The sequence below is a fragment of the Cyrtonyx montezumae genome, unplaced genomic scaffold (genome assembly GCF_038088225.1).
Source record: "Cyrtonyx montezumae isolate F1298 unplaced genomic scaffold, pur_monq_1.0 scaffold_30, whole genome shotgun sequence".
Lineage (NCBI taxonomy): Eukaryota > Metazoa > Chordata > Aves > Galliformes > Odontophoridae > Cyrtonyx > Cyrtonyx montezumae.
In genome coordinates this window covers 8270934-8286592 of record NW_027072035.1, presented here as the reverse complement: position 1 = coordinate 8286592, position 15659 = coordinate 8270934, and the positions used below count along the sequence as shown (strand labels likewise).

At 41.2% G+C, this 15659-nt stretch overlaps 1 protein-coding gene across 1 annotated transcript in view; it reads right to left on the bottom strand.

The window, feature by feature from the left end:
- Window positions 1–15345, bottom strand: part of MAN2A1 (mannosidase alpha class 2A member 1) — a 114606-nt gene extending 99261 nt beyond the window's left edge. The window contains exons 1-2 of the mRNA XM_065744240.1: window positions 14856–15345; window positions 2547–2807 (exon numbers count right to left, since the gene is read on the bottom strand). Coding sequence (XP_065600312.1) covers window positions 2547–2807; window positions 14856–14990 — 396 coding nt within the window. The 5' untranslated portion in view covers window positions 14991–15345. The remainder of the gene's footprint in view (window positions 1–2546; window positions 2808–14855) is intronic.
- Between the last annotated feature and the right edge of the window lie 314 nt (window positions 15346–15659).

The following is a 15659-nucleotide window of genomic DNA, read 5'->3' as shown; positions in this document are numbered from 1 at the left end:
ACAAGAAAAGCTTTTACAAGGATATCAGGGACAGAAGGGTAACTGTGGAAGTTGTGGGCCCACTGCTGAAGGAGATATGTGACCTGGTGATACAGAACATGCAGTAGGCTGAAGTACCAAATGCCTTCTTTGACCCACAGCAGAAGAGGTCACTTCAGGTCACTTTTTTCTCTATTAGAAAAAAAACAATAAACTCATGCTCAGTTTTTAATGGAGCAACATTACTATGCACATCAGATATTTCAGTGGTTGAAGGGCACAAAGAGGACACACCTTGCAATCAGTCAAATTCTCAGCTGAATGCTATTTTCAGCAGCCAGCTCTATTACAATATCCTTCCTACTTTATGATGTAAGTAATTAACTGTATCATTTCTTGTTTTACAATTGTTCTATAAAAAAAACATCCTTCACCAATACTATCCAAGAATGTTTTGATTCTCATATCATTAGTACATTGTTTCCTCCAGCTTATGCAAAGAAAATAAACCTCTTGGAATAACAAAACCTAGTAATCTCTCATTGAAATATTAGAGGTTTTTAATTCACATTTGCATCTTATTCTCCTAATGGCCTCTCCATTACGGATGACTATAATGGATTCCCATAACTAATTCAGTGTACCATCTTTTGTGTTTGTTCTCTATAGCAATTATTATCCGAACATTAAATCTCATCTATGTTCTCTCATTTCTTTCTAATCTCTCATTTTCCTCTTTAAAGACAAAAACAGAATAAAGGTCCGAATCTATAGTTAATATTTATGAACAGCAGACAATTAGAACTCACAAGTTGTTTAAAAATTTAAAAAAAATGATCTTCAAATAATCTGCTCAGAATTTCTGACTCTTTATAAAAATCTAGAATAAAATAAACAGGTTGCAGAGTATATCATCCTTGGTGAATCATTACACTATAAATTCATTCATAGATCATAAATCCAATCCATATAAATCCATTCATTCCATACAGAAACTTAGTTTTAGGTTAACTGGTGGTACCAAAACACTGCTAACATCAAGATCTTAAGATTCCATAACTGAAATGTGGATCAGACTAGCACAACAATAAACTGTATACAAAGCAGTATTAAAATTACTTAATAGATGGCTGATAACCCCATGGCTATAAAGTACTGATACACCAACACTCTCGCCTGTATAGCTGAGAATCCAGGAGCAGCATTAAGACTATTTCCTGCTACTTATGTGCAGGCATACAGACTTAAAGGAAAACCATCTTAAAGCAAATTACATAGGTGGCTCCAAAAGGAATTCTCCTGTATATTGCCATGGGAGCTAAAACAGATAAAAGGAACACAATAACACTATTTGAGAGATCAGACTGTCAGCTACAGAACACTTATTTTCTACTCATATCAAGTTAGCAGGTCCTATAGCTTAAGCCAAAACATTTTACTTTAACATTCACAACATTCGTATTCACTTTAACTTATTTCTAACGCGCCTAAAAAAAACACCTGTGAAGGATAACTAGTTAACAGTTCACTATCATGAAAACAAGTAAAGGCTTACACATAAGTCTTAACATCCAATACAAACACAAGAAGTTAGATATTACTACTCTTAAAAATCTCCTTTCTCTGTGAGAGTCAGATTAAGGAAGTGCCTATTCCTGAAGAGCTTAAAGGCATTAAAAATGATAAATCAGAGGTTACAGTTATTCAGATGTGTAAACTTATTCATCTTCAGTCCACTGCCTTTCGCCTACAATAGAAACACTATCACTTGTAGAATGAGAGAAAGCTGGAATTCAGAATTTAATCTTTGCTTTAGAGTACTATGAATATTTATAGCACTCCCACAAGACTCCCAAAAACAGTACAGATCACAAACTTCACACAGTATTCTTAGCACTCCTGAAACACTGCATTAAAACTGAATATATATGAGTCAATGAACTCACATGCATCAAAAAAGTGAAATAAACTGAGCTTGGAGTATTTGACTTTAAAAAAAAACTCCAACCTGACCAGTTCATGCCAATCAGTCAACAGGGTACATGTTCCTCCTTCCTGAGGAAAGTGCCTATAAAAACTGAAGAGATCGCTGCAAATGATTTAACTGTTAAGCAAGCTTCATTGCCTTTCCAAGACCCATCTACACAAATATCCCTAAAATGTAAAATCTGTTTAAATCAGGATTAACATTCCCAGAGAATTTTACATCAGTTTTATAAGAATTTCAGGCAATAGGAATGAATTTCAGAGACTAAGAACTTCTGACAGTACTAGGCAATAAACAAAACCCAGTGACTAATTTTTGATTGTTTGTTTTTAAGTACTTTAAAGCATGTTATGACATGGCATGTGTGGTCATCACAGTCACGTTTTGTTTCTAGACAGTTTAGAAAAGGTAGAAAGAAACAGTTTCTTAGCATTTTCTGTTAAACATAACAACAGTCACTCGAACAGTGCTATTACATCTTAGATAAGGGCTTAGTTGCAGGCTTCTACCACTATGTAGACATTTTCATAATTATAAAAGATAAATGCTGCTAGGAATATGAGAAAGACATTCTGCTTACCTGCACACCTGAACTGCGACGTCCACTTTTTGAAGCGAACAAACAATCCTCGGAATCAACTGAAAGCAGAGTGGAAGCAGAAGGAAAGAGCTCCAACTGAGATCCCTGACTGAAGTTTATAGCCTCTGGATTTTTCTGACCATCTTTCACTGATTCACTCAGATTGATGACAGAATCTCGTATGTTTGAAATAATCTCATTATTTTCTGCCAAAAGGCGTTCAAGATGATCTATTTTCTCTTGCAATATTGAAAGCTGGCCCTGAATAAAGAGAAATGCAAATTTAGTTATTTCTCAAACTAATCCTTGATTTTGTCTTTTACATCAATTTAGCAATGGTAATGCTATCACAAAAATATTATTCTATATTTTATATAAAGACAAAGTGAATAAGAAATCACACCAACACATAAAAAATACTCTTGGAACATGAAAAAATAACGAAACTGATATGAAAACATTCCTAAATGGGAACACTGTTTCAAATACCAACTATACAAAAAATCAAATTTTTCATGTCTACCAAAGGTCTGAAAAAAAAAAAATCTGATAATTTGATTTGCCACTGCATCAGAACACCATAGGAAAAAACAGGTTTTTTTTAAGAGTCACATCACAAAGGAGTTAACAGGATGTGAATACACTAGTTTTTCCCTCTACAAGTGGAATGTTTCAATAAATATTGTTTCTTATTTACAGTGAAATGCAGAGAGAAATTAACAGAAGCACAAAAACGACTTCCTTAACTGCCTGAATATTCTAATAAGCTATATTATTTTATAAACCATACTGTTCTGCAAAAGACACTTCAAACCAATAGCATTTGAACTGAGAACACCATATTCAGTTGCTAGAGAACAGTATTCTGTACATGATTCTAGGGTGCTCCACAAAAGGAAGAATGGAAGATAACATCAACGCTCACTGAAAGAAGTCAACATAGCTCCAAAGAAAACTGGAGGGCGAGATGCAGACAGCACAAAGGAATTTATGGCATTTAATTACCATATTGTTGGAGTACAGGAGGTAGCATAGGAGAGGAAGAGGTCTGGAATGCTACTGCTTACTGATGTACTAGCCACCCATTCCAAATCACTTCATACGCTTTCTTCCCACCCCCCCAAACAATGAATGTGCTAGCTTTTCCAAAATCAAAATAGGCCATATTACCTAACATGTTTTTAAGGTTATTTAATGTTAACAATAATTCTTTTTTTCCCTCAGAAAGACCCCAACTTAACAATAATAAAAGATAGAAAGGAATTGTGTGTTTTTTCTCTATTATTAAAGTTGTAGATAGACTCCAAAATATACAGTATCTGACTTTGTTTTGTGAAAAGGTCGTAATTTCAACAAAAACCTCTGTGGATTCAAGCATTTATGTTCCAGCCATTACACAAAATACAAATAATAGTCATTCAGTAGACAATCATTCTGTGATCCATGCTTTTAATGATAAGTTAAAACACTTTCCTATGGAAAGTAGGAAGTATTATAGAATAGTATTAGCAACAACCTCAGTGTATTACACTTTTCCCCCCTATTATAATAGCTCACTTAAGACCTTTCTTTTTTCTCTTAATGAACAAACTGCCTTCCTCAAAAGCCAACTAATTCCGACTTCTGTAATTTGAAAAGGGTTAAGCCTTCTTCTAAAACTGCGATGAGCACTGTCTTTTAAATTCTGCTCAGTTTCAGAAGTCTGTAGAAATATGCATCCAAGATACCAGTCATCCTCTTGAGCTCTACTATTCGTTTCTGTAATTTCATCTCTACAGCAGCTCTTTGTAACTTCGCAGAAGAAAAGTTTTAGTATTTTTTTAAACTTTACAGTTGGAAAGTTAGTCTCCCCATTTTCCAGCCTGTGCAAAATGCCAACTCGAGTGTTTTGTTCTGTTCTTAAACAGATCCTGAAAACAGTTTTTCAAATATAACACATGGAAAACCTTAATGTTTCTCAAAAGACAAAAATGGATCTTGACAATAGATCAGATTATGTTAATTGAGATTCTAAAGATTCAAGGACAAAGATTCTAGAATCTAAACAGGCTAAAGTCAAATCCAGAAAGTTACAAAATAGAATAAAAGGAGATCATATGCAGATGACAGGACACAGGAAAGAAAAAAAAAGTGTCGTCCCATGCCCCCTGGTGGCTCAGAGGAAACAATGAAGCTGAAAATCTTCCACGAACTACATTAAATATTTTAGGTACATATTTAAAAAAAAAAAATCCTTTTCAAAGCCTGATATTAAAAAAAAAGCACACAAGGAAAAAAGTTTCTCTACTCAGATGACATCCTGTTATGCCACTCTGAAATGAACAATATAAAATAATACCATTCAGACTATACAGGCTGCCCAACATAGCTTCAAATCTTTAGATTCTTAAAAAGATAAAATATAGCTCACATCTACTGTAGCTATTACCTGCTTCACTGAACATGATTATACTACAAAATTATCAACTGAGTAAGCAATTACAGTGCTATTCACACCTATTTCAACACTATATACTCTTCTTCCACAACTGTAAGAACAGTTTACAACTGTTTGAAACTTTTCTTCTCATTCATGTATGTTTTAGGAATATTTTACCTGTGCCTACAAGTGAAGAACCTTATAACGATTACCAATAGCCCACCAACTATCCTGTCATTGATTATACTAATCTGCCTTCTGTTATCTAGCTAATGCTGTCTTTCCAGAAGCAGTCAATAACAGACAGAATGTTAAAAAAAAAAAAAAAACAAATACATGTTTACACTCATCTTTCCATTGGCATACACTGCCCGCTTCTGACAGACAGACACAAACTTCTAAAGTCAGAGGTCACGTTTGATTCCTTGTATCTGTAAGATGGATGTTTCACTTAAATTTCTAAACTTCACACCTTAAAATATCTATGACATGATCTAGCATTTTACAGTGTATTATGTGACAAAAAAAAAATTTAGAACTAAGTTCCCTGCTTCATGTGTCCAAAGAAACAGTATTTGTTCCTGCTCATCTTTCAAGTAATGTTTTTATATATTATAATAAATTCCCATCAATTATTTTTAAGGTGATCAAGTCTACCTAGAACACTGAAGAGCAATGACTTTTATAAGAATATTAAGCATGTAATTTCTTCATCTTCAGAGACAGATATCCTTACCTAACCTCACACAGCAGAAAACTAACAACAGATATTAATTAAAACTACCTGCTTTCTTTTCCAAAGACTATGAGATATATCATGTCTCATTTATTTCAAACAGGACATGTAATAACTCAGCTTGAAGCTATAGTTAAGAATATTTAACAACCTCATGCAGTATCCAATTTAAAACTTTCAGATAACCAAGTCTTTGTAGATTTTGAACAGATTTTCAATTTTCATTGTACAATATATCATTTTTTTATTTAACTTCAAGAAACAGCAGTATCGTGAGCTAAAAGTGGATACCAGATTTCACGTAGTATAAGAACTGTGTCAAGAATCCTTTCGCAAGTTCATAATTTCATATAGCACCCTTAACCCTTATTTTTTTTCCTCTAGTCTACATTCACTTTTTCTCATTACTCAATTTAGTGGGTAGGAGTAAACAATGTTTAAAATGCAGCATTCAATAATGAAATTACTTTTGAATTTGAGATGAACATGAAAAACACTAAACATTCAATACAATGAAAGTAACACAAATGGAATTCAGCTCCAACACTGAGAGAAGGGTACCTGACTTAACACTGCTCCATTTGCTAGTTGCCAGTTGATTGATATTGATTTACTAGTAAAACGGATAAGAAACATTACAAGAACACCAGATAGGTCTAATTAAAAGATAAAACACAGGACCCTCTATTGATTACTAAAATCATATTCTAGCAGTATTTTCTTAAATTAAGTTTGAAAGTCACACACTGGGAGTGGAAGCAGTTTTATTTTAATATCTAAGCAGAGATGCATTAATTTTTTCTTAATCAATTCTACCTTAAATGCTGTAGTCAAAATGGCTTTGTAAATACTAGACAGCAAAACATGGATTGCTGTACAATTCCTAATCAGCAGATGCTTATTTCTCTACACCTTCAAATTTGAAGGGTAGTACAAATAAATATTTTACTTAAATGTAAGTAGGCAACATCGGTCTCACTTCACAGAGATGATAAATCCTATTACATGAACTTGGGACATTCTCGGATTCTATGAAGTGCAAACTACCAACAAATCCAGCAGTACAGAAACTAGGTAGAGCTGCTTCGGTAGAACGGCTTTACTATGAGCAGCTCATCTCTTCAGCATCCCCAAAGTCGGGAGCCCTTATGGCGGCTGCAGCTCTCACAGGGAGCAGAGGGCAGCGCTGAGCTCTGCTCTGTGTGACTGTGACAGAGCCCGAGGGAATGGCATGGGGCTGTGCCAGGGGAGGGTCAGGGAAAAGTTCTTCACCAGAGGGCAGTGGGCATGGAACAGCCTCTTCAGGGCAGGGGGTGCCTGGCTCCAGGTGCCGCAGCTCTGGGAATATTCAGACAATGCTCTGAGAAACAGGATTTGAATTTTGGGTGTGGAGCCCCAGATTGGACTGGATGACCCTTGTGGGTCCATCCATTCCACCTCAGGATATTCTGCTGCTCTATCTTGGGCAAGACAGAATAATTTGCTCCACCTAAGCATTCAACAATGCAGTAAAGAATATTAGTTGCAACTTTCATTTCCACACCAATGTTCACTCATTTTCTAAATGCAGTTGCTTTCAACAGGCAACTACTGACCATTTCACGAAGAAAAGAGATAGACATCTCAAATAATTGAAGTGGGAGCATGACTCAGTATGACAGGCCCGTGGATGAAGAAATCACAGAGAAACCGTCAGGAAGAAGAGAAATCCACGCTAGAAACTTCTGAGGTTAGGACAGCTAAAACTTATTATCCCCAGAGTCAGCCAGCAACCATCAAGTGCTTGGGTAAAAACCAGCCAGAGTCTATTCTCCCTCTCACCCACATGAACAAGCTGGATGCCACAACGCAGCAGACAGTGTCCTACTTAAGAGGCTCTGGAGCACAAATAAGATGAGGTGAAGAAAGTAGATTACCACAACGAACAGAGTTCTTCCAGCAACGTGCAGTCCAAATCCAGATCACTGCCTATACAGATTTACAGCACTAAGCATTATGGAAACTGGGCTTCAAGTTTAATTTTCTGAATTTACAGTCATCTTCATCACTATCAATAACAGTTTCTTGTCAATAATCATTTCCAGGTAAATCATCACAAGCAATGTAATTCACTAAAATCTTGATACCAAGGCTCTGGTCAGATGGCAGCATACCAAGATGGTAAGACCAGAATACATTCTCCATTCACTGTTACAGCACTGTACAATGATTAGAACATACTAAATGGTCACATCTTCTACAGAAAAAGCAAGCAGGTAAAACTTAAATACAGCCTGATATAGCAAAGAAGTTTAATATTTGAACACAGAGTTTCAGTGTGTTTTCACACTGCGAGATAAGACTCGCAATTAAAGGAAACAAACATACAGTGCATCAGTCAAAAGCACAAGTCAAGGTTTAAATTATTAAGCTGAGCAGAAGACTTCTAGGTATTTTTTTAATGAAGATTACCAAAATAACCCTGTTAAGGATTTCACACAATGACTTACGATGGAAGGAACATTGAAGACCATTCCATGGGCAGGGTTGCCAGCCACTACATCAGGCTGCCCATGGCCCCATCCAACACAGCCCTGAACACTTCTAGGGATGGGGCATCCACAGCTTCTCTGACCAACATGTGCCAGTGCCCCACCTTCCTCCGAGAATTTCCTCCTAACATCTAACCTAAATCTTGCCTCTTTTACTTTAAAGCCATTCCCCCCATGCTGTAAGCATTATCAGAACATGTAAAAAGCTTGTCTCCCTACCAATTAGAAGCTTTTTTTTGAGTACTAGGAAGGTCACAGTGAGATGTCCCCATATCCAGGCTGAATAAGCCCAGCTCTCTCAACTTATCTTTATGAAGATTTGAGGCCACGAAGACGAGAGGTGCTCCAGCCTTCAAGCAGACATCTCTAACATCACCATATCTTCCTTGCTCTGAAGCCCCAAGATGCAGCGTACTCCACTTAACGCCTCACAAGTGCAGAGAAGATGGGGACTATCACCTCCATTACCCTGCTGGCCACCCCTCTCCTGGTGCAGCTCAGGATATAGTTGGCCTTCTGGGTGGCAAGCACACACTACTGGCTCATGTCCAACTCTCATCCACCAGGAAAGTCCTCTGCAGGGCTGCTTTCAATGAGTTCTCCCAGTCTGTACTCATACCTGGGTTTGCCACGACCCATGTGCAACACACTGCATTTGGCCTTATTATGTGACTTCATTCAGGTCATATGGGCCCACTTTTCAAGCCTGTCCAGGTCCCTTTGAATGGCACACTTTCCATCATACCAACTGCACAACTCTGCTCAGAGTTATCAGTAAAACTGCTGAGGATACACTCACTCTCACAGTCTGTGTCATGGTTAAAGATGCTGAAGAGCACTGGTCCTGAGATGGACCCCTTGGGGACACCATTTGTCACCAGCTTCCACCTGGACATGGAGCTACTTAATACCCTAAAACCAATAAACCCATGGCTGCAACCTTCCAACGAATTCTTTACCCGACAGTCAGACCAGTTCAGAGATAAAACTGGTGCTGGACTCTGTCAGAGGCTTTGCAGAACTCCAGGAAGACAACATCAGTTTCTTTGTGCACGAGTGATGTCACTTCATCAAAGAAGGCCACCAGACTGGGCTGGCAAAATTTCCTGCATTTAGAGAACCCTTCTAATTGAGCTCACTGTAATATTTATGTGAGATCATGATAAGAACATGAAGCAACAAAAGGTATGTAATCATAGTTCAGATAAGTCACTGATTTCACTTCACTACAACTTGTCTAGCAAAACTACCATTGGGAAGTGTATTTCTGGTATATGAGGTCCCTTCCAATCCATGAAATTCTGTGATTTCAAAAGCAAAAGGCATAAAGACTTGCTAACACTGAAGGGAGCTGAGGTTTGTACTACACAGAACTGGGGCTCATCAACTATGGAGCATGAGCTGACGATACACTGCAGTCACAGCCACCTAAAGGAAACTGAGAGCTAACCAAAGGCAGGGTGCCTTTCAGTAGATGAATTATTAGCCTACCAGTAACTCCAGAGCAAAGCTCACAAGATGCCTTTGTTTGGTCCTCAGATTCAGAGAGCTGCTAGGGTTTCCTGCCATGTATTTGGCCCCTATTTCCTCCTATTACAGCTCCACCCAGCTATGAGTTATTTTTTGGCCAGTTGGTATTATTTCCGAACAACTGGTAAGCACAGATGAAATAACACTACACAGTGCAACAATCACTACTAGTATTGTTCGCTGAGAAATATACGAAACATCACATAGATGCTTTGAAAACAGGAAGCCAGCAGAGAAGTTTTAGCAGTAACATCAACAGACAGGCCTTAATCCTTTGCTGGAAGGATACAGGAAATGAAAGAACAAGCCACCTGCTTTCAGAGAAACTGTATTTCATCATCTCTGCTCAAGACAGTGCAGCTACAGAGGCGATAAAAGCACTTAACATACACGAGAGTATCAGAGTAAGCTTGAAATAATAAGGCACTGGGAGGTACGGAGGGGTGATCAGGAGGAATCTTATTCAGAAAATTATTGTTGGGGTCTTTTTGCCTTGTTTTATAAAAAAGAAGCAGCAGCAAAACTGAAGATCAAAGTTGCTATATGTTTGTGCTTTCCTTCTAATAAAGTTTAAGGGAAAGACTTAAGATAAAAAGGAGCAATTACTTCATCCTATTCCAGTTATCAACCAGAACTGTGGATGACCAGAGTTTCAAAAACGTTATTTCCAGAAACATCTTTGCATATGGTGGGGATAAACCAAAAGCAAGCTGCATGAAAACAGTCGGGGGAAAAAACAGGTTTGTTTCAAGCTCAGAGCATCACCATTCAACCAGCGAGAGAGGATGCTCTGCTGTGCTGCAGCTCTGTCTTGCGCAGGAATAAAGTATGAAGACTACACCAAGGACATATTTCTGAAGCAAAACATTCTTGTCTGCTACTTAATTTAAGAAAGACTGGATTTTTAATGTATTTCTTTGACTTAATAGTACACCATGCTCTCTAAGGCTGAAGTCAAGAAAAATTCAGAATCAAAATACTCCACCAGCTTCTGTAAATGAACAGTTTCTATGGATTTACTCCAGCTCAAGGTAAAGTTAGTTGAGAAAATAAGCAGTGAGGCTAATGATTTTTTTTATTTGAATCCAAAATAGATTAATATGTGCTTATTCATATTTAATATTCACCTGTATACAGTAACACTGGACCTTCAAGTGAAGTTGCTCCACTACAGACTTGATTTCAAAGAAGCTCTTATATGGCTTTATCAGCTTAGCCCAAAAATCCCTTGTACCTGACATTGAGTGCACAAGAGACAGCAAAGAACTAACCGCCATTCTAAAACTCATTCCACCGGATAGTCACAAGATTCCTTAGAGAATTCTGTTATTACAGACAGAAGCAATATACTCTATGACTTTTTTTCCCTTTCCTAAGTGCCACTAGGTGACTTATACAATGGTAAGAGTTGAGGACTGGTTCAGTGATAACATAAAAATGCATCTAAGGCTATTCCTCCACCTCGAACTTGTCTCCACACGACATTGTAGCATTGTTCCTATCCTGAGACAGGATGCTAGGATACACAGCATCCTTGTGTGCCTTGAGTCAGGAGGCATCCTATTTGGAGGGAGACCAGCTGTAAAATTTGTCCTTCTCAATTTCAGAATCTTTCACTAGCTTTCTCAAACTCAAAGAACAGACAGCTAGAGCATTTTCCTCTTCATTCACACAGCCACGAATGTTTTGAGATGGCCTTAAGCAAAAGAAGGTACTTTCCATAGCAGCTTCTATTTGTTTACTTAAAGAAGTGGAGGAATGGGGAAGGTATCCAGCAGCAATTCTGCTCTTACACTCCTGAACTTTTAAAACTAGCCTAACCGTTGTAGTAACAACACTGCCTAAACTGAGAAGGTTAAAATAAGTACATTGCAATGCCTGAACCTTCTTCAGCAGGTCAGTATAAACTGCTGATGAGCTCTCTAAGGAGACTTTAAACCAAATGCCCTTTCTGAGCAGAGCGTTCATAGGAAGCAGTCATGGTAACAGTTCTGGACTTTGGAGATCCACACCAGAGTCGTACTTAAGGAATACAAAACAAAATAACATGGGAGAGGAAGGGAACAAAGCCTGTGGAAGAATACCAGAATCCATGGTGTACTACAGCAAAAAGAGAGCCTACTGTAACTACAAATAAGCTCTGAGAGAAAGACAGAACTTGTGATCTGGCCACCATAAGAACAATACATTTACAACTATCAGCCAGTACCCATGAAGTTACATGTGGGAATTAGAACAGAGACAAGTCTTAACTTCTATATACTGTAGGTACATAGTTTTCCCAAAGTTCAAAGGGACTTCTGATCTACAGCAACATACAGATCTTCAGATATGATTTCAATGCACCACCAGTGATGACAAGGCTATAAATCAGTTTCAGTTCTATTACAGTTGCCATAATGCCACTTCACCATGGTACATGGACAACATTCACTTTAAAAGTGACTACTGAAGCCGCTTCTGCAAATTCAGCTCCTAAAGAGTTAAGATATTATCACCACCTCCTGAGTCAGACCACAGATTCTCTTTCACACAGTAGCAAAAAGCATTTAAAAGCATTTTAGTTAGAGAACATGTAAAGACATCTGCCTAGAGATATTTACGCTTCTTGGGAGATCTTTTCCAGAAATTACTCAGGCAATTATTTCTCCTGGCATGCTTGAACAACTACCTGAACTCTCAAACTAGAAATCAAGCTCAGAAAGAGCAACTCTTGAGCACAATGGCAGATGCAGCTGAACAAAGAGGTTCACAAGCCTCAGTCTGATGCACACCATCATGAGATCATACAGCAAGAAGTATCTGGATGAAACTACAAAAATGAAAGCTGAACAGCAACCATTATCAGCATTTTTCCACTGGTATTAGGTACCACATTCTTTAGGTGAATGCAGATCAACAGGCACTGCCAGCTAAAACTCCTAGTTCCAATCCTGGCAGAAATTGAAGTGTAGATTGACAAATATCCATAAGCTTAGAGGAAAGGATGCTTCCAGTGGTACCCGCTTCCAACCTCTGAGGTTATATACCCCACAGGAATCAGGAAGGGTAACTTTCAGGGCATTCAAGGTCTCTTAGTAGAGCTGCACAGAGAAACAAAGTTGAAAAATTAACACTTTATCAGAACAGAAAAAGTTGAAATGAAGCTATCAAAACAAGTCATGAAAAAAAATTCAATTCCTTTATTACACAGTAAGAAAAAAAATAAACACCTGACCTTCATCACCACAAAAGAAAATGCCCTCCTATATCCATGGACATGCAATACACTGCTGCCAAAGCTTTCCACAAATAAAAACTGCTTGCAGTTTTTACATCTGTGACTAGTTTGACTTACAGTACATTGAGTTCTGGCAATGCTACACTGACAGTTTTCTTGCAAGCTAAGACAGCATATTCTTCTCAAATATCTTTGGTAGCTCCTGATTCCCTTCTTCATCTTTCATTTCAACTTTTAAATTGATGACTGACAGGGCTCAGAAAATTATTTCCTACGGTTCGGAAGCATTCCAGTTTTTAACAAAGTGAAAAATTCATACTCAGAACCCAAAGGGCAGCAAATAAGTTCCATCAGCTTAACACGTAACTTTTTCAACAGATAAAGCAGTAAGAAAGAAAAGGATAATTATTCACCCTAAAGAAGAAGTGAAACAGTGCTTGAAGACAATTCTGCAGTGAGGGCAAGTAGCCTGAAAGAAATTTCTGTACGGAAAAGGCAGAAAAACAGAGACAGAACATTCCAGGGGTCAGAAGAGAAAAGGACAGACAGTAGAATGTTTTCCTCTACCTGACTCTACACTGCAAGGTCAGTGTTGCACAATTTGGACACTGACACGAACTTCTACTGCAAGATCCTGACAACGGAAAACCAAACACATCCAGTAGGTCTTTCACATTCACTTCAATTTCGGAAACCAAAGCATGACATAAGAGGCATGTTTTCCTATTCTATTCTCTACCAGTATTAAATTCAGCTGGTGGTACAAAGAGAGGAGATGGTCTGCTAATACTGGCAGTAACCACACACAGTAGCTTTTGCAGGTACCACACACTTTACCTTCCTGCTGGAGCTACAGACCAAGTGGATGCCGATGCTAGAGTCCAGCCTTTCTTCCCCACTGCCTCTTTCTCATTTTCCTAGTCCCAGAACAGCCAGTGGCTGACCTCTGAACTGCAACTCCAAGAATCAGAGGCTGAACAGAGCTGTGTCCCTTCCTACACTGAAGTTGAGGCTTTTACCTTGGCCAAAAATAAAATGGTGCCAACTATTACCTTCGCAGTAGAAGTGAAGCTGGTGACTCTACCAGAAAAATAAAACGTTACTTTTTGTCATGCCTTCTGAGTTCCACCTGACACCCAACTGCTGTGTTAAGAATTGTTTCGTTTCCCAAGCAGAATAAATACAAGAAAGCAAAACTAACTGTATCTTAAGTTCCTAATTTCCTGTAATTTCAATCTACTACTGTAAGAACGTGAAACTCTTTCTACACAGCAGTACTGTGCATATAAAACAGCATGCTGCGAATTCTCCAAAATACTTCCACTCCTGCTGCAATTCGAGACAGCTTATTTTAACACAACTAAACAGCTCTTAGCTTTCCACCCTTGCAGGCACCTAAGGAGCGCGAGGACACGCTCTGTCCAACTGCCAGCCACCCCCGGCTACAAACCAACGCTCACTTGACGGCGGCGGCCGCAGCGAACTCGGCGTTCCCCGCAGCCTACCTGCCGACGTCGTCGAGCCTTGCCCGGCAGTTGTTTCGGAACCGAATCCCTCGGCCGCCAGCGCCGTTCCCAATGAGCCCGCGCCCCCCTCGGCCGCCCCGCGGCCCCAGGCAGCGCCGCCCCTCCCTGCCCGCGCCGCGCTCGGCAGCGCCGCCCAGAGGCGGCACCGCACGACCTGCCCCGCCGGCTCAACCGCCCCGCTGCCGCCGAGGAGCGCAGCGGCGTTTCCCCGCTATCCCCGGCGTAGCGCCCACGGGGGAGGAGACGTGCGTCCCCCCGCTTCGCTGCCCCGTCCCCTCCGGGGACGCTCTCTCTTTTCTCGGGGTGAAGGGCGCTCGCTCGCCCCCGCCCCGCCGCGGCGCGCTCACCTTGGGGAAGGTGCCCTCCCGGCGCGGGCTCTTGGGGTGGTCGAAGTGACCCCGGTCCAGCATCAGGTAGAGGGAGAAGATGACCACGCAGAACACCGCGCTGCCCAACACCGTGAACTGCCGGCTCAGCTTCATCGCGCCGCGCTCCCGCCGCCCCGCGCGGCGCTGCCGGGGGAAAGTTCTGCCCCTGCGCCGGGCGGCGGCAGCACCGCGGCGACGGCGCTCGTCCGGCGGGGCAGCCCCGAGCGCTCTCCGGAGAAGTGCGAGAAGTCGCCCTGCGCGCCGAGTGCTGAGCGCAGCCCGGAGCCCCGCGCCGCGGCCGGAGGAGAGCCGGCAGTTTCCGGCAGCGGATCAGGTTCGGGCTGCACCCAGCGGGAAAGTGGCGGCGGCAGCGCCGCGGGGCCGAGCGGGCGCCGCTGCTCGCTGCTCCCCGCTTCCCTTCCTCCTGCTCCTCCGACCGCTCCGCTCCTCCTCGCCGCCGGCAAGAGGCGCCGGACTCTGGCACCTCCTCCCCCGCCCCGCGGCCGAAGCGCTGCTGCTGCCGCCGCGCACACGCTCCGCGCCGAAAGGAGCCCCCGCCCGCCAGCGCCCGGCCCCACCGCCGCCGGAGCGCCGCGCTCCGCCCCCGCGCGGGTGGGCGGTACCGGGAGCTGGTCACGGGAGCGGCACCGCCCCCGCTCCCCGCCCCGCGGCTCGGCTGGGCCGGACCGCACCGCGCTGTGGCAGGCGGGTTGCACGTCGGCTCTCGGTGCGGAGCTGCTCGGTCTCCGTCTCGCGGGCGCCGGCCCCGCGTTGTCCGCGCCC